Here is a 24,439-nt window from a genome sequence, read left to right as displayed (position 1 = left end):
CAAAGCACTTTTATAACAATTCCTTTGACATTGTAGAAAGATACATTAATGAGATTCAGATCATGTCTCATTAAAGATAAATATAGTTTGTGGTTGTTTTAAAAATAAATGAACAGAAAGAGAGACTCCCCTTTGTCAGTACATGAAAAGGGAAGCAGATTCTAGATGCAGATTTCAGAGATGCAGTCAAATGTAATCATGCAGTCATAGAAAGGTGAAGTGTATGAATACATTATTGTATTAGCCGCAAGAGGAATATGATCTTGTCTTTGTAAGCAGAAACTAAATGTAATGCAGCACACTTGCATACTGCATGTGCATGTCCTGACTTAATGAGCAGTAAAACAAGGTTTTGAGTATAAATGGTCATTTGATGACCAAAGCCTGAAAGATGGGAATGGTGCATTACATTTGAAATCAAATGCATAAACCCACATTAAGTCATTTGGATTTCTTTAGCCATGACATACACACTAACTAGATGCAGAGTGTGTATGTTGTCTTAAAATCAACCACTAGAGGGTGCCACCAGTTCACCAGGTCATTGAAGCCAATAAGCAATCACAAAGAAATGTATCAGACTTGATGTAGGATTTTTTTTTTTTTTTATTGAATTCAAAAGCTTTTCGGAATTAAATAATAAAACATTTACTGATTATCAATTTGTGCAGCCTGATGTCCAATATTTAAAATGAGTGTATGAACTTGCAAAGCTATGACCCTGTCTATATGACAGAGAGAAAGTCAAACTGTATGCTTACACTTATACCAAATCAACACTAGACCTCTCCTGAATAACTAAAACTGTTTCTTGGTTCCTCTCCAGTTACTGCCGTCGGTGATTAAACCTTTATCGTCTCACACATTACAATTTACACACTGAATTTATAATGAGAGAGGGGAGAATGCCCATGTCAAGTTATGCTATGTGTTTTAAAGCATTCAGCCACTAGGGGGCAGCATAACTGCACTGACAAAGTTCTGTGAGGTGAGAAAAGTATTGGTAGTTTCTCTTCTCTCAACTAGATAGACCACGTGCTGGCATAAGACCTGAACCTTTTCTGAGTGGCTGCCATAGAAGTGAGACTTTAAGAATATTTTCTGCCACTTTTAAATACAGTTTGAGCTCTGCACACGTTTGATTGACAGATTAAGGGTGCCAGCCTTTTTAACACTCCCTGGGTTTACAGCAATGGAACAATAATCAGAACAACACATCTCGAGAGACATAAAGTAAAGAATAAGCACTATTTAATCCATGCCTGGTAAATGAAGAGAATCTCACCTGATGTGATGTCCACAGCGTGGCACTGCTGCAGCTGGTTCACTCGTAGCAGGCTGATGAGAAGGAACGGGATGTGTGATTGTACAGCCAGCATGGTGTCTAAAGGGCCGGCCTGCCTTCAAGGAGGCCTCAACAAACCTGGAACCAAGACAACAGAGGAGACTGGATGACTAACTGATACATGGCATACACTAGTTGTAAAAGATTAGCTTTAAATCAGACATGCTGGAGAAATAAAGAAAGATCATTGGATACTGTGCTCTTAAGTTATTTAAATTTAATTTGGCTTTGATCTTTTATTCATTTCACTATAATGTTGAATGCCATGAAGCCAAATTAAGTCCTTTATATAACTAATGATTGTGTCGTTCCATTGTATTTTGATTTCAGTTATCTAAATAATTAGAGTAAAAAAAGTCTGATGATCTATTAAAGGCCTAAAAATGATGATTTGAGCAACAAAGTTAAATATCTCATTACATCCTAACATTGTATGGACCTTTGCTGAATTGACACTTTGTCATAATCCTTAAACTCATTCATTAGCTTCCGTAAATATTTGTTATCACTGTCCTGGTGCATTAAAGTGTCTTCAATCCTACTTTAAAGGAAGATTACAGTCTCCATCAGTTCACCATTGACATACTTAAAGGCATGTTGGAGAGAGACCTATGGACTGAGTGGAGGATGGCTTGGTCTGCTGCAGTAGGCTCAATAGGGAACATCTTTTAGTTCATTGGACTATTTGAGTCTGTATAGAATCATCCATAGATTACAACATACAACCCAAACACTTCTTTGTGTTTCCTTGATGTCTATTTTTGATAAAGGCCAACTTATCATTATAGAAATAGAAGATAAATGTACATGCATCTAACCCAGATCTACTTCAGTTAACCAGTGGTATGGAGCAGTTTTTAAAGTTTGCCATGGGGTGATTGGATTCCATATTGAAGGGAAATGAAAGGGATATTTGATACGTATTTTCAGCACCTTCTTAACAACTTCCAAGACAACATACAGCACACCTAGCATGCAGGGGGACATTGCTACTATGTCCCTGTAGTTCTCTTTCCTGAGTATTTTACTGCTGTGCATTGGATGCAAATTACTGAACAAGAAATTTAAGGGAGGCATTCCCAGTTATTTATCTAGACTTTGATATCTCTGTATAATTTCTCTCAATGCCTTCATGCTATGTTGTTTCGTCCATTTGAATGTTTTTCTTTGCTTGTGTCTGTCCATACTGTGGCTTTTGTATTCTGCTCTAATTAATTAATTACTGTTAAAGCACTAACATCCCATTACTATCAGTATGACAAATTCTAATTATTATGCAAAGTGAATTGTTTGTTTTGAGGACTTTTACAATTCCTCACACACAGTGAAATCACACTTACTCTACGTCCAGCATCTACTGGCGAGCATTAAGTAAAGCCATGTTCCTGTGTAAAATTCCACAACAAAGAAGAGAGGAAGACAGATGGACTTTCCTCTGAAACCCACCCAGCGTGAAGCCAAACTCTTGAGTCTTGTCTGTTTCAGTCTGGTCCAATCCTCACGAAACAAGGAGAGCAGTTACTATGGCTCCTGCTTTTCCAATCATATTCCAACACGAGAAATTTTATACAGTAAATTCCAAACATTCTCTCTGAGTATGCGTTGTGCATAACATGCATAAGAGTATTTTGTGTTCAAGTGCAACATGAAAGTTTAATGTGCTCATACATAACCCAAGTCAAACGCCACAGAATAGGCTCACTTTTACCTGCTGCACATCCTAACCTATCCTTCAAAAACAAATATGCACCCTCTTACACACACTCACACAAAAGATAAAACACATCCTCGCTCTCAAGTGGGAATGGTTATGAGACGTGGTGACAGCGCCAGGCGAGAAAAATAGGAAGTCAGTTGTACTGATCAGCCATCTGTGGAACCAAAAGCTCTGCAACTCATCCGAGCTGTCTGATGGACGGCCAGATTCATGGGGATGCATTGGCACCCTGCAGCCACCAACTCCCTGCTCCACTTTAATTGTTCTGAGAAATGCAAAGCAACAGCCAACGTGGTGAATTAGCCAAAAGTTGAGCAAAAAAGTGGAAAATACTGTGCAGACAGTGATGAGAAGGATGGTGTAATTGTTGGTTTTATGAATTGGATGAATCTAATATCTAGAGATATGTTTTTCAGTTTGATACAATTAAAGCAATTATGTCTTTTTTGTTGATGAAATCAGAGAACGGGTTAGTGTGCATGTTTAATATTTTGGGTTTGTTTTCTGTTTTTTTCCCCTCATTAATATTAATTGTATTTTACAAACAAATAAAACATTTGGAAATATAGATTAATTCTGATATCTCTTAAGTATAGATGACTTTTATAAAATCTTGGAAAAAAACTAAAAAGTGATACTAAAAAAGACGTATCTGACATTTTATGATACATGCTGGGTGCACTAGTATTCCTCATTTGTGGCACGGCTCACACTGCAGCTTCGGGATTGTTATGTAGGTCAGTCGGTCAGTCGGTCAGTCGGTCTGTTCCTTTCTTCTTACTGATATTACTGGACAAATAATCTTGACATATTACACTGAGTTTCTCCACATGATGTCTTTTCATGACTTTGGTGATCACATGACTTTTTCTAAAATATGGTCATAAGAAGGAGAATCAGTCTTTTTTGGTTAACACAAACAAGATATTTGTCTTGGGGTTATTGGTCATTATGATGAATATAAAAGTAGTAAAAGTATTTAAAAGTGAGAACAGGAATAAATCAGCTGCTTAGTGTTACCAATAAAACTAAAACTACACTCAAGGAGAATTTGCATTGGGCAGAGATTATATCTAAATGAGTTTGTGTTAATAAACGCATACAGTAGAGTCAGATGTGGTAATGTATTTAATTTGGGGGGGGTGGGGGGGGGCTTTGATTGGGATGCAGTAGGAAAAAATAATTTGTTCCTGTGTGAAGAGGTTTTGGTCCTCTGCTGTTGGGAAAGGTATCAGACAGTGCAAATGGTCTACAAACATAAGTATGATATTCTTTTCTTGTTTTGTTGTATTAAATGTTTTAACAGCAATCACAATGTTAGCGATGCAATCATATAAAGGCATATACCATGCATGTAATTATTTGTAAAAAAATATAAAAAAAATGTGATCCCCTAATTTTCAATCTAGCACCATCATCAGGTAAAGTCTAGTCTAGTTTAGTTAAGTCTGGTTTAGTTTGGTTTAGTTTAGTTTATTTAGGTCTAGTTTAGCTTAGGTTAGTGTTTTATTTTGACGTAGGCCTTGCACAACACAACTGTTGTGCCAGAGTTAGCTATAAAGCTAATTTTACATCTGTGGCTCTTGGGCAGGAAGATCTCATAAAACAAACCTTAAAATACACACATTTAAAATCCATAAACAAAAAATTAAGAACAAAACTCATTTGTCCACTACTTACTTTGGTTTGTCAACACCTGCAACAATAATTGTATTCACCTCAGGAGCATTAAATGTCTCAATTTTGTTCAAATAAGCATGTCACCATGCTAACTGGCTAAACGTGTTTAACATGCTAATTGTTTCCTCTGTTAATCAGTTAGCATCTCCCATGAGGGCATGTTAGCATGCTAACTTGCATTTAGCTCAAAGTACCACTTTGTCTACAGATTCACAGAGCTGTTAGTCTAACTTTATAAACTGTTCAAAATTAAAGACATTTAGTTCTATCTTTTAGTCATTGTGATGGCCAGAACCACACAGGGGTAATATCACTTACCCACATTCTCACCTCATTAGTTGTTCACCAGCACATGTTTATTTTGCAGTCAACCATACAAACAGCTTACGCACTTAGTTTGATTTGTTATTAGTTTATTTTTGTATTTACTCTCTAAATTTGGTGTGCACAGTCCATACATTGTAAGATTAAACACTCATTTCAGTTGTACTAATCATTATTTCTTTCTTTTGAGTTACCTGGATGTTGGGGGAGGGAACTTCCTGATCTGGGCAAAAGGTGTGGCCAAGGGCCGACAAGATCATATGCTGAAGCCCGCTTTTTGGAGCAGACCATGTGCTGTGATGTCATGGGGGGGATTTGGGTTGAGTTGAGGTTTTCCTTGTATTTGGTTAATTTGGTGAACCTTATTTTTCATCTTGTTGATTTAAAGTTGTATTAAGTTGACCTCTTTTATAGGCCTTGTTCTTATAATTTCGTTTGTAAACTGGGTTTTCTATTTTTGGGCAAAATAAAAACCTACCTTTTCTTTAACACTTCTCCTGTGTCTCGTGCCTTACTGCTTGGTCCCTAACAGTCATATTTTGTTCTCATCCTTGATCTTTTTTATGGTATTGGTAAAAGTGCTCTTATTTCAATTCAAGCCAAGCATATTCATTCACAGGACACCTAAATAAAAACTTCACAGCTACCCTGTTGTGACTGTGTAGTAAAATGATCATAAGGATGATTAAAAACATTGTTTGGCCAATACAGAAAATATGCTGATGTTTTCAAAAGCTATGAAAGCCAGACAAACATATATTATATAGTACCATAATATTCAATATTAACACCATTCATATTGAAATCTGCTGACACGAATGACTACATGTAGAGATATTATGAACGTAATGAGCGTGGAATATTGCATTTTGCAGCCTGCTGAATATTAAATGTGGGTGGTTATAATAACATTGCATTGTTTAGTTTTATCTAACATATCTTGTGAGTAATATAGAGAGACGATTGGCAGGAAGGGAGTGTAGAAGAGGAGAAGTATATTAAACCTAAGATGCAATTTTAAAAATATGTCAGTAAGAGTAAAAAAAAAAGACATGAATGTAAGAGAAAAAGCACATAAATGTCGGTGTGATGTGCTTCTAAGACTTTTTGGAAAATGGTAGTTTTAAACAACAACACTTACAACCTAATATATAAATAAGAGAAAGACAGGGGTAGATTTAAGAAAAACAATAAAGACAAAGCCAAGGGTGCAATATGTGATTTAGAGTATTTGCAGGCAACACATAGTATTGTACATCTCTTGTATGCCTTGTGTGAGAGAGTATTAGTGCAGAAAGTAAAAGCAATTTTACTAAATACAAAATATGTTACACACATAAGTACAAGTGTAATGATTTTTAATTAAAAATAAATGTTGTAGATCGTATGTGCTGTCCTCATGATTGGACAAATATGTAAATTTTTGTGCATTAACATCACACATAACCATGATGTCCTTACTGACATTAATGACCATAAAATATCTTTAAGAGTCATCTGCACAGGCTCAAAGCTCTAATGGGGATGAGTCTGCAGATCAAAGGAGACAGGACTGCTGATTTCCTCTTCCTCCCTCTGTCTACTGGGGAAATAATCACAGCTTACCATCTAACATATTGTCAATAAGACAGAACAGGAGCTCCCCCTATATCACAAGCAGACAGATCACATACTGTAGCAAGCACCGGAGCGTGAACGGCATCAGCCCCCAGAACGCCCCCCCCCCCCCCCCCCCCCCCCCAATCTCCAATTCAAAGTCCAATTCCCTGCACTTATAGAGACACATACATACAGTGCAATATGTTATACCACATACGTGCTGTCAAAAGATGCAGGATAGATACTTTTGATTCAAGAGACATATTTTCTTTGGAGTGGACGCAAATTGCAGAGAAAAGAAGACATATTTCCATGCACCTGTAGAATTTTCAGAAAGAGACGCACCTATCTTTCATGTAAGAGCACTTTGCTCGATGGCTTCATATTGTGGTCATGTTTAAAGACAAACATTATGAAATCTCTGTGCACATTGTAGACTTGGATTTGATGGTTAATCAGCAGCTCTATAATACAACGCCGCAGGGATGCTGAGGAAAAGCAGGGGGCACAAGCAGGAAGCATGATTCACTGACTATTTTCTACACAAGAGTCTAAATCAAGGCAACAGTGGGAGGTATATGAAGAAAAAAGCTTTACTATCCAGACAGATTCATACATTTAATATACTCACAACAAGCAAACCACCTCCATATATTACTGTCAATCAAGTGTAGTAGTCATATATCCCATACTTTAATGTTATACAAGGCTCTAGTCTCCGTATGTTAGACTTGAGAGTTCTTATCAACATCTGGCAGTTATCGCTGACATATGGCTGCGTCTTTCGAGGGAAATGGACAGGGAGACAAATGCAGGCTTTCATCACTGCCACTGTAATGCATTATGGGAGCTATCAGAGCAAGACAAAGGATATTAAAAGTGTGAGAGGCAACGTCTGGGGCTCTGTCAGGGCTCATGGTGACGAGTCATAGTTGGCTGAGTAGGCATTATGGAGGCGAAGAAGTAGCCTAAGGAGAAACAGATGATCCAGTGGAGGAGCCACAAGGGGCAGTGACCTCTGACTCTATCTGAGGAATGGGGCTCATTCGCTACTCGCTTCTTACTATAGAGGGAGTTTAAAGTAGTGGACAACATATTGAGCACATCGACAAAAAAGGTAGGCCTCCCTTTAGCAAAATCCCTTTCACTTTAGCTGAACAGCTGGCTTTGTTCATGTTGTTTTCATAGTTTGTTTTATGCAAGCTAGATGACTTCAGGTTAGACAAGCTGACCGGGCATGTTTCAGAAACATAGAAGTACATCCAGCCCGCCTCAACTTCAACTCTGCCTGCTTCTCCATTAGCCAAAAGTTATTCTAGTCATCATTTACCATATGGAGAGCACTATCGTTGGGCTTCATAACGCCTCTTCAGAAACCATATGGATGACATAACTGACAACGTCCATGTTTAATACAGTCTGTGAAGTACTTTACACATTGCATTTCTGGACACTCTGAGTCCACTAGTGTATTATATTTCCTCATTGATATCATGTTATGCATATAATGATTGGGATGATGATGATGACGATGATGATGATAGTTGTTACAACAGGTACTCCTTTATTTGTCAATCTCTACCCTTCCCCTCTATCCACCCCCTCCGAGGATTCACCAACAGTCATTTAAAATAGTCTCTCTTTCATACACACTCACACCAGACACACACATACTCAAACATCACACCAACACATCAAACATGCTGTAACACCGAAGACGTGTCCATTAACTGGCCTGTCCTTACTGAAATTGTCTTACCATTTAAAAAAAAAATAATAATAATTTGGTGTGTTTTGTTTGTTGTCTTGGAAAAGTCCTTCTAGGGACAGTTGTTGCAAATTGGCATTCACTATGAACACTACAATACTTGCGATTGATTGTTGTTTTCAGTTCGTCTATGTTTTTGTATCTGTCCTTATCAATAAACCATAAAGAAAAGGTTTATCACTTTTCTTTTATTAATCTTTTCTTTTTTCACTGATAAAAAAAAGTGAACTCAACAAAGTGGGCTGTACATTGACACAAGTAATACTGGACACAGCCTGTGTAGGGTCAACTTAGACATACACAGAAACATTTGAACTTTCAATTTAAGAAAAATATCTTTGGTGCAATGGCTATGTAGGGGAAGCGGACAACGCCGCTGCGTACCACTGTTTTTTAAGTTCAGCAATGAGAAGGTCACAAACCAATAGAAGTGGGGGTTTTTTTTTTCTCGTTTGTAGCCATGTGAACAGACCAAATTCTACTACTTCTACTACACCATAGTGCAGTCAGCCCCCAGCTGGCCATTAGAAAAAAATGCAGGTTCAAGCCTCTTTCACATCGGTCTTTTCTCTTCTTGGTCATTATGTCTTTATTCGATAAAACAGCTAAAGGGAGCCAGATAATACTGGGAGAGGGAGTGGGGGATGACATTCAGCAAAGGGCTGAGGGTTAGAGTGTACCCATGGAGATAAACTAGTGCCCCAGCTACTCACTTATAAGACCAGGAAGCCAAATGCACTCTTTTATACAGTATATGGTTTTTGCAAAAGGTATTAGTCTAATACATATTTTAGAAGAATTTTGGTGTTAGGATGAAATAAGAAAATATTGATGACCTTACAGCAAGTTACCTTTACTGCAGCAAACCTTTGTTTCATCCCTTCTTGAGAAACACCTCAGGCCTGCTTGAAGGCATTGACAGATTAAGGGATTTAATAGTGGATGAATCCAGTGACTCCACTCAACTTGGCAATGGATTTTTCAGTCGATGCTTTACTGTAGGAGGCTTATCACACTGCCTCCTCAGCGTGTGCAGATATCTTCCTTTTATGTGGCCAGGCGAGTCAGTTAGAGAAACATATTTACGGAAAAGGTTTTTTCTTTTTCTTTTTTTTTTTTTGAGCTGATGCTACACCCAAATACAACAAATCCAACAGATTTGGTGATCCATTAAGAAATGAGTTTGGGTTTGTTTGAATGTTATTTTAGGAACTGTTACACATCCATCGCTAAATCCCTTGTGGGGCTTAAAAAATCACAGAAGGATTTCCAGGATCAGGGTCGAGAAAAAAGCAAATGAAACCTGAGACCATTGAGAGAGAGAAATACAGATTCTTGGATTTCCCATAGAATGCAGCCGTAAGATATTAGAGAGTTTACCTATCTTTGACATAAAGATATTAAACATTGTTGGTACAGGTGCACTACAATTTGATTCATCATTAAAGTGGTTGATTGAGCTCTTTAAGATGTCAGGGAAATAAAAGCATTATACAGCTAATGCAAAGTACAGTAAAAGAAAAATGAATGTGCTCATTCTAGAAATACAAATTTTACTTCTCCTCTATCAAATATTTAAGGGACAATTACAAAGTTGTTTGTCTTGTGACATGCAGCCATCAGAATACAAAGAACATTCACTACAAATTTGTATTAGCAACAGATAACTTTCAGCACCCAGCACGTGGACAGCATCGGCTCCTCTGTGAATCAGTGGGCAGGGAAACGATTCATTCCCTCTGACGCCACCTTTGCCAAAAACATGTGCACTTACAGTAGTAGTGAAATGACTCATGCAACCAACCATGCTTCACTTGTAAGAATGCGTACAACTTTAAAACTTACCCTCTCCAGGCTATTCCTCCAGCATTAGTGTTCCATTTTCTGTTGAAAAGAGGAAAATCTCTGCCTGTGTATTATGTTTGATGCATCCAAGCACCCAACAATGAAAGCAAAGAAAAGAAAGAAAAGGATGCAGACCTGCAACAACAACAAAAAAAGGAGGAAAAATCAAAAGAAGGAGCCGATGCTGAAGGAAAAGCCTAAATAATCCATCTGTGATCCAGGAGACACTATCAGATGGGGTGCATACAAATCACAAACCTACCTCTGCAGCAACCTAGGTCCAATATCCTCAGGGTCCTAAGGCTGCACTCAGACAATTCACGCTTACAGATTAAGCCTCACTGACTCAAGGACACTGGAAAATGTTGAATTTCAACAATCATATTAGCATATTGATTTTATTTTCTTGGAATATTAAGCAAGTGGAAGCAGCCAAGGAAGTGTTTTTCTTTCTTATTTTCCTGATTATTTATCTTAAATGCAACAACGCTGCTTCAACATACCATAAGGATTGATCAGCTATAGCTCATTAATTATGGCAGATTGTGATGCGAGTTACCCTTCTATGGTTTTTCCACAATTTGGTGTCAAGTGTACGTGTTTACTTTCTGCTGTAAATGTTGATGGTTTTTCCAACAGGAGCATCACAGCTCCTGTTACCTGCAGCAGTGGATAGACAATCACAGTGTGTGTTGGTTTTTTTTTCAATATGGGCGCACATCACTGAATTGTTGTTCACAATCTGCAGAAAAAAGCATCCCACAGAGTCCATGTTCACCTGCAGCAAAAAAGCAGCCTGCCTCTGTCTCTGTCACTGAATGAAATCGAAATGTTTTTTTGCCCATTTATTTTTTTTACTCGATTCGGGTATACAGTGGGGGTGCTGGGACCTTAGCATGCATGGGCCACAAGGCAGAAAAACACTCCAATTCATCATGGAGATAGCAAACACAAACACATTTGCACACTAGGAGATATATTTGATTTTTCACTCCACCTGACTTGCATATCTTTTATGTAGTCTCAAGCTACACACTTATTCTTTCTTATATTTCAATACCAGTTCACTTGTGCTTACACAAATACATAGCATCAACATTAATTGATTTTTTTTTGTATCCCATTGTCTGCAATGAGTGATGGTTGCATCTTCTTCTGTGTAATGATGTGTATAACAAAAGAAGAATTGATCCACAGCGTTGCTCATCGGCTACTTATTCAATTCAATCTACCCGGTGTCATTGTGATGGGCTCAGCGGATTAAACAAATCAAGTGCTTCATGTATACATTTTGTGTAACATGCAGTTCAGCCAAATCGCTTATAGGTTACCTTGGCTGTGATACATTCATTCCAAGAATCAAATGTTTACTCCGAACTGAGAGTAAATCAGTTTATGTAAGAGACCTGCATGGCATACTTTAAACGTGAATTGGTACTGTATTGGTCAGGTTCAGATCGTTTGTAAAGAGAACATTCTGCTCTTTCAACTATTTTAACCAAAGATTAATGTGGAAAAAATGGTGGGGGAAAAGTTATAGAGTCTGAGGGGCAGCAGGGCGTCTGACCCAATACAATTTTCTTTTCACCTGCACTCTTATCAGCAGCGCCCTTATCGAGATCCTTCATCGAACTCAGCGGCACGGTTTTGAATTAACCTCAAGTCAATATCATGGTCATCTATCATGCTGACAGCAGCAGACTTCTGAGTGTGACATTGGAAAGATCGTCATCTCAAGAGGAAACTCTTGGTCCTTTCTGGCAAGAATGTTTTGCTTTATAAGAATGACCACATCAGTCACGTTTGGTTCAGACTTTGGCTGAGGCACTCAGAGTCACACGGTATGAGACAGCCGGTCTCTAAAAATCACATTTTTAATTTGCAGGATGCAGGATGTATGTTGATGTTTGGTTGGGATTCCAACAATCATGACTCCCTTTCCACTGACTTACCTTTGACTCTTTTTTTATATTTTATTGTCATTGTTCAAACACTAAAAGCTTGGACTGATTTTTTTTTTTTTTTTTGTCACATTAACTGTTATATCAACATGTGCATCTTGATTGGGCTATTTTACTGATTGCAATGGCAACTGCACTGAATAAAAGGCTATGACACAATAAAGACAGCTCCACATTTACATCAGACTCTTGCTTTGAGGACAAAAAGGTGAAATATCAATGTTATTTACAGTCTCTATCTTCCAAATTTCCTTAATTTATTTGTTAAAAGGTATGATGTAGAAGAAGTGTAAGTGCATGCAATGTTACATTTATTGATTTTTTCCAGCCTTTGAATAGGCATTCAAAACATTTCAGTGCTGGACAATGTGCCAAAACAAGCTTTAATTTATTTCAATTCTTATAAGGCATGTCAAACAGCAGCAGCAGCAGGGACATGATTTGCCTTTCTACCGTTCTAACCTCTGTCAAGGTGTCTGAAATGGCCATTTTCCAGATGTTTCTTCTCCCTGTAAGAAAGAGGAGGAGGAAGACACAGATTGGATTGTGATCTCAGGAACCTGTTGACCCTTGATCCGCTCTGTGCATTTCTCCATTATTGGTCTCAGTCTTAATATTTGTTTCTTTAGCTGCATGGTGACTATGTCAAATAGACTAATGACCAGCCCAGGGGTCTACAGAGGTCCACAGATTATTTATTTACCGGGCATCTAGACCAATTAATCATCCTGCTTTGAATGCACTGTACATTGATGTGGAAACAAATCCTTTTTTAATAATGCTCTCTCTCTCTCTCTCTCTCTCTCTCACTGACAAAGTTTAAATGTGATTTGCTCATATCAAAAAATGACCAGTGGTTCTATTACCATACATTTATATGGTAATATTTGAATCCTTTTCCTTCCTCTTCTTTGGTTGGGCTGACTGACACTCCAGCATCGACGCATGCAGACGGCCAAACAAAACAGTTTTCATAGATGGACCATTATACCAGAGATGCATGGGGAATCTGTGAGAATGCTTTCCAGGTGTCATTGCCCCTTGGTAATCTCCTTCGTCTTCAGGAATTCATTTTCTCAGCAGCTTCACTTGAAAATGACATTCTGACACCATTTACATGGAAATCACTCTGCCTCTTCATCTGTAATTGTGGCCGGTGTGCAGACAGGACCTCTCTGAGGGATGGACTATTAATGGACATAAAGAGAAAAGTGAAAATAAAAGAAAGAAAGAAAGCTAGAAAGACAAACATAAAAGTGGAAAAGAAAGAAAGTAAGAAAGAAAAGGAAGGAAGGAATGAAAGAAAGTATGAAAGCCAGGAGGAAGGAAGAAAGGAAGAAAGAAAGAAAGAAAGAAAGAAAGAAAGAAAGAAAGAAAGAAAGAAAGAAAATAAAGAGGCTAGATACTAAAACATGGGTTTTTCAGGGTTTAAGTCAAGGTCAGGTTTTAGGTATTAAAGGATGAAAAGGGGATGGAGACACTGGGGGAAAGCATAATGAGAGAAATTCCAATTTCTCCCTTTAAATGTGTGTATCCTCACTGTCTCTTTCTCTCTCCCTCTCTCTATGTATCCATCTCTCACTCACTCATTCTATACCCCTCGTTTTCCCCACACACAGGAGAATGAGATAAAGATTTTCCATGAAAGAAGAAGAAGAGATATCCAGCAGCAAAGCACACCGTTGAGAGGGTGCTGAGAGGAATGCAGATATTTAGGTTGCAGGGTTTCAATGAGAAGCATTTTTGTTTTCTGCTTTCGAAAGACATTTGCAATCCATCCCAAAGAAAGACAACTGTTTGAAAATGTCTGTGAACTTCAAAAAAGACCTGAGTTTATGGAACAAAACAGCATTATATAAGTGCACATCTCTCAAAAACAAAAACAACACAAGGCCTCATATTGGTGGAACATGCATCTCCCTACACTGCACAGTCTTGTAAAAGTCACTGACAAGAGATCAATTCATGCAAAAACACATAAAGGACATTGATGAAACATGTACAACTAGGTGGGATTACTTTGTCATGCCCTGAATAAATGTATGTGGTATGATAATAAGTGTGTGTATCCTCACAGGTATCACATTTGATTCCTTAGACTTAATATTATAAATGCTTTATGTGTGCTATCATCAAATGTTTTGTTTATATTCCTTTTTTGAGTATTATTGTTTAATCTCTGTACAAATTAGGGTAAAGGTGGAGAATCAAGATTATTTGGTTGGATTAATACTGCCTCCATCTGGCATTACTGTAGAAATACATATGAGCAAAAACACTGTGCACTACAAAATTATGATTTCCTGTACAATGTAATTGTTTCTTTGTTGACAATGTTGCTGTTGTTTTTTGTGTTTAGTGTTTATTACAATAAGCCATGATCATATCCTTTTCTTAGACAAAACATTAAATTGTCTTGTATTTTATGCAAAACCCTGCGGCAGAGTTTGAATTCTAACAATGCAACCTCCTCTGTATTTTGCTTTTTTTTTTAAAATAATTGCTGTGATATTAAGGGATTGTCTGTGCAGGCAACATGCATTGGCATAGGAAATAGTTTTAGGTGACAATCAGTATCTCAAGTTTTAATCAATGGAGGCTACTGCACCACACAATGGATTTATATGAATTCTAATCATTTATTTCAACTGATTGATATATCCTAAATATGTTCGGCAAAAATAACTAGATTTTAACGAATATATTATTTACTGTCAATAATGTGTTAACATTAACTTGGTTATGAGTAAAGGCCTATTTTGTTAAGGTAAAAATATATCCCTTTGTTTAATAGCTGCATTAACGCAGTAAAACTAATTCTGAAAGTTAAGAGTAAAATGATTGGCGACGTCTCCTCATGCTTTTAAGAGGCGTTTTTTTACGTGACGCACAAAATCAAACAGGAGCTTGGATACACGTAGGCAATGACTACTGGGGGAAATGTCATCAAGAGAGCAATATTCAATATGCATTTTTCTTTTAACCTACTTTTTTTAGGTGCTTACACAAATAAATAGCACTGATGTAATTCTAATACCTTCGAGTGCCAGTAGATGCACACAACAGCCAGGCTTTCCTAGCGTACATGCTGCGTTGATAGGCGGAAAAACGCTACGTCATTACGCACAGAGGGACGTCTTGGAGAAGATAAACAAAAAGGAAGGAAGCCTTCGGCCATACAATCGCGGCAAAAAAACGGTTCAAAAAATTAGCTTGAAAGCTATAGTTAGCAACTTCATGTGCCTATTTTATTGCTTCAGTATTTATTATTAGGCGTTTATAATCATGGACGAGTCTATAGTGTTTCGTATGAGTGCGTTTTCGGAGCAAGGTGGGAGGAAATACATGGAGGATGTTGTCGAGATAAGAATCGAGTACGAGCCGACGCCGTCGTCAGTCGAAGATTACCAAAAGTCTCAGACGCATGGAGGACAAGGAAAAGCGGAGAGTGAACCCACCAAACAGACTGAAAATGCGACACTTGAACATAGCGTAGAGGCCGATTCGGGTCTGGCTTCTGCAATGTGGGTAGAGAGTCTATCAAGCGAGGACAGCGGCAACAACAGTGCACCGGCGTCTGACGGGAAAGTCGCAGAGCACGTCGTCGACACTCGGAAGTCTGTGGCTTTTTTCGCTGTGTTTGACGGACACGGGGGTCGGGAGGCTGCACACTTTGCACGAGAGAATCTGTGGGAACTGTTGAAAAGGCAGCGAGGGTTTTGGTCGAAAGACCACAGTGAAGTGTGTGCCGCTCTTAAAAAAGGGTTCATCGCCTGTCACCATGCAATGTGGAAAGAGCTACGTAAGTCATCACAGGAAAGCTTGCTTGTTGTGTTTTTGGGTTTTTTTCCCCCCCATTGTGTGTGCAGCGGCCTATTGCTCATGAGTCACACTGACACAATTTCAGCAAGGTTAGATTGTTAACTGTGTCACCGGAAGCGGTATCCGACTCAGCTGATGGTATTATGATGCCCGATTCCTCTGCCAACTAGCCCATCCCATTACATCTGACCACGACACGGATCTGAGATGACCTAACCCGTCCAGTATAATTCTGATAAATGTTAGCATGTGGATATAAATGGCTTAAGAGTCACATGAACTGCAAAACATACAAGGGCCTACATATATTTATTTAGTTGAATTCTTAGTCTGTAATTTTGCACTTTGTTCCATTCAATCAATATGTTGCTGAATTATAACAGTGACCACTCTGTTATTTACATACAGTGTATTTATTTTAAGATTACCAAATGCATACATGTACTGTATTAGAATAACCATATACGGTAACCAAACGGAACCATTCATTTTAAGAAAACACTGCAATGCATTAAAGTAGGATTTTAATCAGCTGGTATTATTGGTTTAAAACTAAACATGGCTGTAGTAAGCCTATCAAAGTGAACCATAGTGAAACTGTTTTGCAGATAAGGGGTCAAGGGTTAAAATGAGGGAAAACAAGTAATAGTTGTTGTGGTTTCTTGTTTGCTTACATGGATCATGTCAATCAGATTTAGGGTAACACTACTAGTCAGTCATCATTTAGCAGTGCATGCACATGTAGGCAGGATTTATGAGGAAAGTCAAACAGTTGTTTAAAGCCTTGAATGGAGTAGCCTAACAAACTGAGCCACGGGGCTATTTCAGATATACTCTGCTTATTCAAACATATATTATAAAGTGGGTTAAGAGCTCCTGTTATGAGTTTAAAACACAGACCTGATACACAACTTTAGATTCAATTCATTCACAATAAAGAAAACCGCCGGAGAGGAAAAAGGTCTGCCGTCATGAATATTAAAGACGTCACTTGAAAATCAAAGCAGCAAAGACAATAAAGGAATGCAGGAGACGTTTCAGCCTTTTTGAAGTCGTGTTTGGAGGAATGAGCTGAATGAGCTGAATGAGGCGATGCTAAGGTGTGAAACTAACCTTAACAGCACAAGGCCACATGGCAGGGATTAGTTTCTATGGTTACATGGTTTAACCTTTATAATCCCAGTTTATGAAACAGAATTTCTAAAAACACAAGACTGAACTATTCATTATGATAGCGTCACTGAACTAAGCATGTCTTATGTGAGCATCATGTCGTGTAAAACAGCTCTTGATGTGCCTTGATCACCGAAGCTAAGCTGTTGCAAAGCTTTCATTTTCTGCAAAAATAACACGATAGATCTGTTTTTATTGACCTCTTACTGATGCTATTGGAGGCTTGAGCATAGTTCAGCAGAGTGTAGAGTACAGATTAAATTCTCTGTGGATGCTCCGTAAGGATATAGTCTGCATGGCCGCTGAAGTTAAGCAGATTTGATTTGATTCAGCAGAGTGGCCTCTGACTGTCTGAGTCGCAGGCTGAACTTAAGTGTACATATTTGTTAACATGTTTGTGCTACCATATCATTCAGCTGACTGTTTGAAAGTAAGGAGAGGTTTCCTGACGGGAGTAAACAGCATAAAAGAGCTTAACAATCTTATTTCTTCTATCTCTATTTCTTGTTTTTTTGTGGAAATTAGACATAATTGGTGTCTCGTATTTTGTGATAAGTCATCACTACTGTTTTAACATCATCATGGTATTGTGTTGCTGCCCTTACTGAATGCAAATATGCAGGCCAATGTGATAAACATAACATTTATATTTCATTTGAATTTTTTAAGCTTCTTATTCCTCTTTTTTTTCCCCCCTCAGCCGAGTGGCCAAAGACCATCACTGGCCTGCCCAGCACATCAGGCACCACAGCCAGTGTGATTGTGATACGTGGAGTTCACATGTACGTTGCCCATGTGGGGGATTCAGCAGTGGTGGTCGGAGTGCAAGAAAACAACTCTGATATCACGCTCCAGGCACTAGAAGTCACACAAGACCACAAACCTGAACTTCCTAAAGAAAAGGAAAGGATAGAACGCCTGGGTGGCAGGTGAGTTTGAGAACAGGACCGCATTTAGAAGAGTCCGTCTGGGGGTGGGGGGGGGGGCATGTTTCTACTGTACATCAAATTTAATCATAAAGGTCAGAAGAAATATGTGATACTGCCAAATACAGTCTTATAGAGGGCAGGTATTTTCTTGTACTTATTCCCGTCAACATTGCTGTATTTCGTGTCCAGCTTTAACACTTGCCATGTTGTTGAATGTTTTTTTGTTATTATTGTGTCTGTAGTGTGATGAAGAAATCTGGGGTGAACCGTGTCGTGTGGAAGAGGCCCAGACTGACGCACAACGGACCCGTGAGGAGGAGCACAGTCATTGACCAGATCCCATTCCTGGCTGTAGCCAGATCCCTCGGTAAAAACAACAACCTGATAGATAGGATGAGTGTAAAAACAAAACTATAATCGTGTTTTAACATTAGGTATGTTTGGTTTTATTATTCATCCAAAAACAATGTGGTTGACTTGATATTCTGTACTACATTACAATAGTTATCCCAATGCAATAGCTTCACAGTACAGAAACTCAGGGACGCTCAAGGCTACATTTTTCACATACACAAAAAAAAAGATGAAATGTAAACGAACAATGCTCTCTCACTCAGTTTGCATGCATTGTGTCCGGTTCTAAGCGTAACGGCCTTGCTTTCACACCATTTCTTTTTAAGTTAGTTTGTTGGCCTGTTTGCCTTTTTTAGATAGGACAGTTAGGAGAAGAGAAAAGGGGAGGACATGCAGCAAAGGGCCGAGGTTGTTTTTGGAAAGCACAGCGGCTGCAATGAGGACTTTCGCCTTCGTACATGGAACACATAACATTACCGCTAGGCTATCTGCACCCCTTTTCAAACCGTTTTGATGCAATGAAGCTCTAGTTTACTATGGGTTGCACATACTGACCTTGCTTGTGTTGTAATGACTCTTTGATGTACGTCACTTTGGACAAAAGCATCTTCTAAAAGTTAATTGTAGAAATATGAATTGGAAAACAATGTACTATCAGCTAGACCAGGGATGGGCAACTTTGGTCACGGCAAGGGCCACATTCAATTAATTCTCCCTGCCAAAGGGCCAAATTGTAATATACAAAAACGATCAATTATGAATCAATTATAAAAAAGATCAATTATGTCTCAAATTTAACTCAACATATGCCAGTGATCAAATATTATTATGGACGTATTTCTGGTTTTCATGATTTCATGGCAGATTTTGTCACATTTTCTTCATGTTTCCAATTCATTGATATGTAAAAATTGACCTGAGGGCCACATTGAGGGTTGATGGGGGCCGCATGTGGCCCCTGGGCCACCAGTTGCCCACCCCTGAGCTAGACTCAGATGAATTGGTGCAGATTGAGTGGTTCAAAACAGAACTTTTTTGGTTCATCCTGAATTCAGATGGAACATGGTGTAAACACAGATATTGTTGAAAACATGAACAGCAGATAAACAGAGAAACTGTGAGGTATAGCTAGTTCTAGTTCTGCTTTCAGACCAATGTGGTGTAGTTTGTGTATTTAACATTCCTGAAATTCTCAACATTACAACATTCTATTTAGTAAAATCATAGTTAAGGTTCTGAAAAAAAAATGCCTCTCTGTTCTAAAGGGGATCTGTGGAGCTACGATTTCTACAGCGGGGAGTTTGTGGTTTCTCCGGAGCCTGATACCACCGTCATGACGCTTGATCCCAAACGGCATCGCTACGTCATCCTCGGCAGTGATGGACTGTGGAATATGATGCCTCCCAAAAATGCTGTCAACATGTGTTCTAGCCATGACAAAATGGTGGTTAGTATGTGCACATGAAAATAGTCTTGCAGTCTTTATCATATTATTTTGACTTGATTTTGATATAGAGGATTGTAACATGCATTTTGAAATCACTTATTTTCTTCTTCTGCTTCTTTTCGCTTCCAGGGACCAAAGGGGATGTCATGCGCCAGGCGGCTGGGATGCACGGCCCTATTGTTCTGGAAAGAGCGAATGCTCCGAGCAGACAACACAACAGTTATTGTCCTGGCCCTGCAGGAGCGTGACGGCCCTCCCATCCCTATGCACCGAGATGAGATCGTTGTTGACATGGCCACAGGAATTGACCATGTTCCATACCCAGGAACGACTTACAACACATGTGAGGTCCCAAAGGTCAGTCCAAAATCTTTGCTCCATCCTCTCCTTTGCAGTATTTCATCAGGATGTGCCATAAAGACAATTGAGACACATTTCCCACATGCAGAGTCGGTCAATGCTGGGGGGAAGTACCTCTCCAGCACTGGCCGGACAATGGAAAAAAAAATACAGAATATCTGTGTGTTTGTTTGTTGTTTGCTATTCACTGCATTGTCTTAAATATATTCCAGCTCATTTTTAAGTGTCATTGTGCTACTTTCACCATTTCAAATGTGAAGGTTTGAAGTCAAAATAGCTGCTGACTTGAGGTCAAAAGCTGCAGATACTTTCAGTGGACTCTTGGTTTCAACAAATCACTCTTTTGTTTTCGGGGCCAACAGGCGGAGCATGAGGATGACATGTTTTTTGAAGAAGATGAGATATATGGAGAAGAACATGAGGGATGGCCGTGCCTGGAGTGGTAGTGAGGTGACTGCTCAGTTATAAAAAAAAAAAAAAAAAAAATGTATCAAAGTGTCAGCTCAACTGATTTCATGTTTCTATTTGATGAACCTGGTGACCAAAATTCTGATTTCTAGATTGAATTGATGTCCCATACAGCTGGTTATTTCACTCTGCATTGGAGCTTTGGTTAGGCCCCATTGGTGTTATAATTTACTGCTACATAAAGCTGTAGATTAGCTATGTCTTTCAAAGTGAGATAACCATTAAAGAGATGATGAACATTTAGAGTACCACCTTCAACCTTTTCCCACACCAGCCACTAGAGGGAGACAGTGAAACAGCTGGCTCGTTAAATTACCTCAGTCACAACTGAACAAAAATCAAATGCAGGTGACATCAGGTGACTTGGTGTGAAGAGTGATTATGTTCCAGGCTGTTCCTGGTTAAGTGTTAAAACACAGAACAGATCCATAATCCATGTTATCACTTGTATCATCGTTACTCATGTGTCTCTCATTAGAGTGATGATTGGCAAATTGTGTTTTGTTTTTGTTTTTTTCAAATAATTAAAAAAAACAAAGTTTATTATTTAACCAACAAATTGATTTAAAACATAAAATAAAAACAATAAATTGTGGAATTTTAATAGATTTTCAAATTTAACTTCATTTCTCGTTTGCTTTATTCTAGCAGGGTGATGCAGTGAACGCTCCCTGCCCTTTTAAAGACAGTTCCGCGGCTCTGGAGCAGGCGTTCGGGCTGTATGAAGCAGCTTTCTGTGCCACCGCACGGCTCTCACCTGATGTTGACTCTATGGGGGTCCCGCTGCCCCCGTCAGAGGGCTCTGTGAATGTTTTCGAAAAGCAAGACTCCACAACCCAAGTGGACTGTGTTACATGTCGTCCTCCATTAAAAAGGTCTCGCCGTTCCCCAAACACACCGCCTCAAACCGGAGGTCGTAGCCGCCGCCCCGGTCGGTCCTCCAACAAAAGCGTCCCCCAGGAGACGCCTGTTAGCGGCGCACAAAGCGGACAACCCAGTCAAAGAAGCTCCTCTCAGGATTGCAGTATCGTACCACAGCACTGCAACTCTGCCTTGTGCGTGTGCTGAATCCTGTCTCATATAAACAGTGTTTCACCCCCCCTGACCCCCAGAGACCGGGAGGAATACATCGCATCGGGTCAACTTCGGTTTGCTACAGGCCCTTAATCTTAGATCTATACTTTTTCTAAAAAGTCTTTTTTTGTTTTTGTAAAAATTCCTGAGAAATTTGAGATTGTAAATGTGTGACCTGATTAACGTGTACTTTTTCTCTTTGTGCTGCCCCCCCCCACCCCTCTTAAAAGTTTAATGTAATTAAAATTACAATTTTAGATCTGTTCAATCTACACAATCTATTTTCATACTTAAAAGTATGTATAGTATATTGAAAAAAAAGAACGTATTTAAAAAAAAAAAAAAAAAAAAAAGATAGATCACTACAATCTGAGACAACTACAGTTAACATGAACGGTGACACAGGCAGCCTTCCAGTGATTCCATTTATCAAATAAACCAACTCTTTTATGCTGTTCAGACTTTCCTGGATGGAGTTTATACCTCAGACAACTTGTTTGCCATTTATCCTCTTAGAGCCTTTAAGATGCTTGACTTTCTAGTTTGATTAGGAGACCCTGACAGTATAATACTTGAGAGCTCAAAGACATGGATGGAAATGACAAACAAGAGTCCGAGGTTGTTATTAGGGGACTGATTTCAAGTCTATATCCTTAGTTTTGTGTTTTTACCAGTGGGAAATAATGTACCATCATGATCATAATTGCTCCTTTAAGCTATTCGGTGTATCTTATGCATAGTATGTGAGGATGTGTTTAAAGGGTCAGTTCACTGAAACCCCCAAACTCCAGAAAAGTATAAGAAAATGTGATGATTTTATTTAGCATAGTGGTATCTATCCATGTAGGTAGGTACTGTGTATATATATATATATTTTTTTTTTTTTAGGGAACTGACCGTTTGATGGTTCTTTTCTAGAGAGTCGTATTGATCCATTCCAAGCGTCTTCATGTATGAGTTGGCCAATTACCGTACTGTTTTTATTCAGTTTTGAAACCTTGGGTGTATCCATACTTTTTTAAGGTGTAACTATCAGAAGCACAGGATGTTGAGTAATGATGAAAAAGTCTTGACCAATACCTGTGCCTCACTGGGAAGTGGTTCAGAGGCAGCTTGGACCTTCACATGCGTTTATTTGAAGTGTCTACTATGTACCATAACCATTAGAATTGGTCTTCCTCTGTGTTCTCATATATTGTTGTCTTGTGTGTGTGTGTGTGTGTGTGGTTTCCATCCATAACCTGTGTTTTAATCCGCACATAAAACACATTATGGTACTTATGTCATAAACAAGAAGTGCCCCATTCATGGTTGATAGTGGTCAAAGTTCTAACTTGTTTTATTATGGCAGCTCAGTAAGTGTTCTAGCGGATTTGTTTGCCTTCTTTTTACATTAAAGTGTCATGTTTGCCTTAGCACAAACGAGTCAGAGGTGCTTCATACAAGTGTGATTCTTATGGATGTGTCATTTTAAGTATGGCTGTGGCCCCAGTTCCAACCATGTATCATGCACCCGCCTCCGTTCTCCAACTTGTCTCATTGAAGCGTTCATGCTGCAGAAAATAACCCCCCCCCCCCCCCCCCCCCCCCCGTTAAATGTTTCTCAGTAATATTCCAGAGCAGTGTGTTTGTTTTGTACAGTACTTCAATATGCAATACAAATTTGTACAGTACATTATTATGCAAAGTCAATGGATATTTCGGGAGTCTGGCATGCTCTGATCTACTCTGTATGTTGTGAAGTGTTCAGAGGTTATGGAATTTCATGAGCATGTGGTTTGTTTTTGACATTTACAACACTTGGTTCTGGTTTCATGTCCAGTGCGGCCAGGTTTCAAGACTAACTGTATAACTTGCATACTTTGAAAGTGGCTGATGATATAATGTCTGTGTGTTGTAATAAAGTTCTCATTTTTCAATTGGTGCTGTCACATCTGTTGTATTGTCCACTTTATTACAGCATGTCTACGCCAGAGTTTTGAGCAGTGGCTGGGTAGTGTTTGAGGACTTAAGAATGCGTTCTGTATTTGTTACTTAGGTGTTACTTCAACATGGAGGTAGTACTTAATGTATTTTGGCACTTGTGCAGGGTTACTTGCAATTACACTGTGCTCCAGTAGATGGCCATGATGTACAGACATGAAACAACCCGGGTTTACCTGCTTCCACTCCTGGGTTTCCTTTTAGACACGGTGTTTTTTTTATTCAGAAGAGCTTGAAATTCAACAGGTCTAGGTCAGTGCTTCCCAAAGTGGGAGTCATGCCTTCCAAAAAACCCATTATTGCAAAAATAGATACAAAAATGTAGTTTGATTTCAAATAAAACCGCATTGAGTGAAATTAAAATGTGTAAAAATACTTAAAATGTAAGTTTGCACGTAACAGCAGCATCATAGGTGTCTGCTGTTATTTACACATAAAGATGCACTTTCTTTTCTATTCATTCAAGTCTTTCCACTCAGTGCTAAAGTCTATACATGGAACTTACTTGTATTCTACTTCTAGCCTTTATTAGAATAAATTACTATCTAAAGTCATTTTATGTTTTTTTTTTTTTTTTAAAGATTTTATTT

General features: G+C 38.7%; 1 protein-coding gene across 3 annotated transcripts; it reads left to right on the top strand.

The window, feature by feature from the left end:
* The first annotated feature begins 15,365 nt into the window (after positions 1-15,365).
* LOC132988294 (protein phosphatase 1D-like) lies at positions 15,366-23,797 on the top strand. Of its 3 annotated transcripts, none has more exons than XM_061055615.1 (7): positions 15,366-16,041; positions 17,935-18,163; positions 18,406-18,530; positions 19,783-19,964; positions 20,094-20,321; positions 20,687-20,774; positions 21,444-21,579. In XM_061055615.1, exons 1-6 carry the CDS (start codon positions 15,525-15,527, stop codon positions 20,768-20,770), a joined length of 1,365 nt encoding a protein of 454 aa, XP_060911598.1. In that variant the 5' UTR covers positions 15,366-15,524; the 3' UTR covers positions 20,771-20,774; positions 21,444-21,579. The 3 variants fall into 3 exon arrangements, with proteins under 3 accessions (XP_060911598.1, XP_060911596.1, XP_060911597.1); XM_061055614.1 differs by having other exon boundaries at positions 15,367-16,041; positions 21,441-21,580; XM_061055613.1 differs by lacking the exon at positions 20,687-20,774 and having other exon boundaries at positions 21,441-23,797.
* Positions 23,798-24,439: the final 642 nt, after the last annotated feature.

Source organism: Labrus mixtus, chromosome 14, assembly GCF_963584025.1.
Source record: "Labrus mixtus chromosome 14, fLabMix1.1, whole genome shotgun sequence".
NCBI classification, from domain to species: domain Eukaryota; kingdom Metazoa; phylum Chordata; class Actinopteri; order Labriformes; family Labridae; genus Labrus; species Labrus mixtus.
Note: the sequence above shows the minus strand (reverse complement) of the source record. Positions and strands in the feature narration are given on the sequence as shown.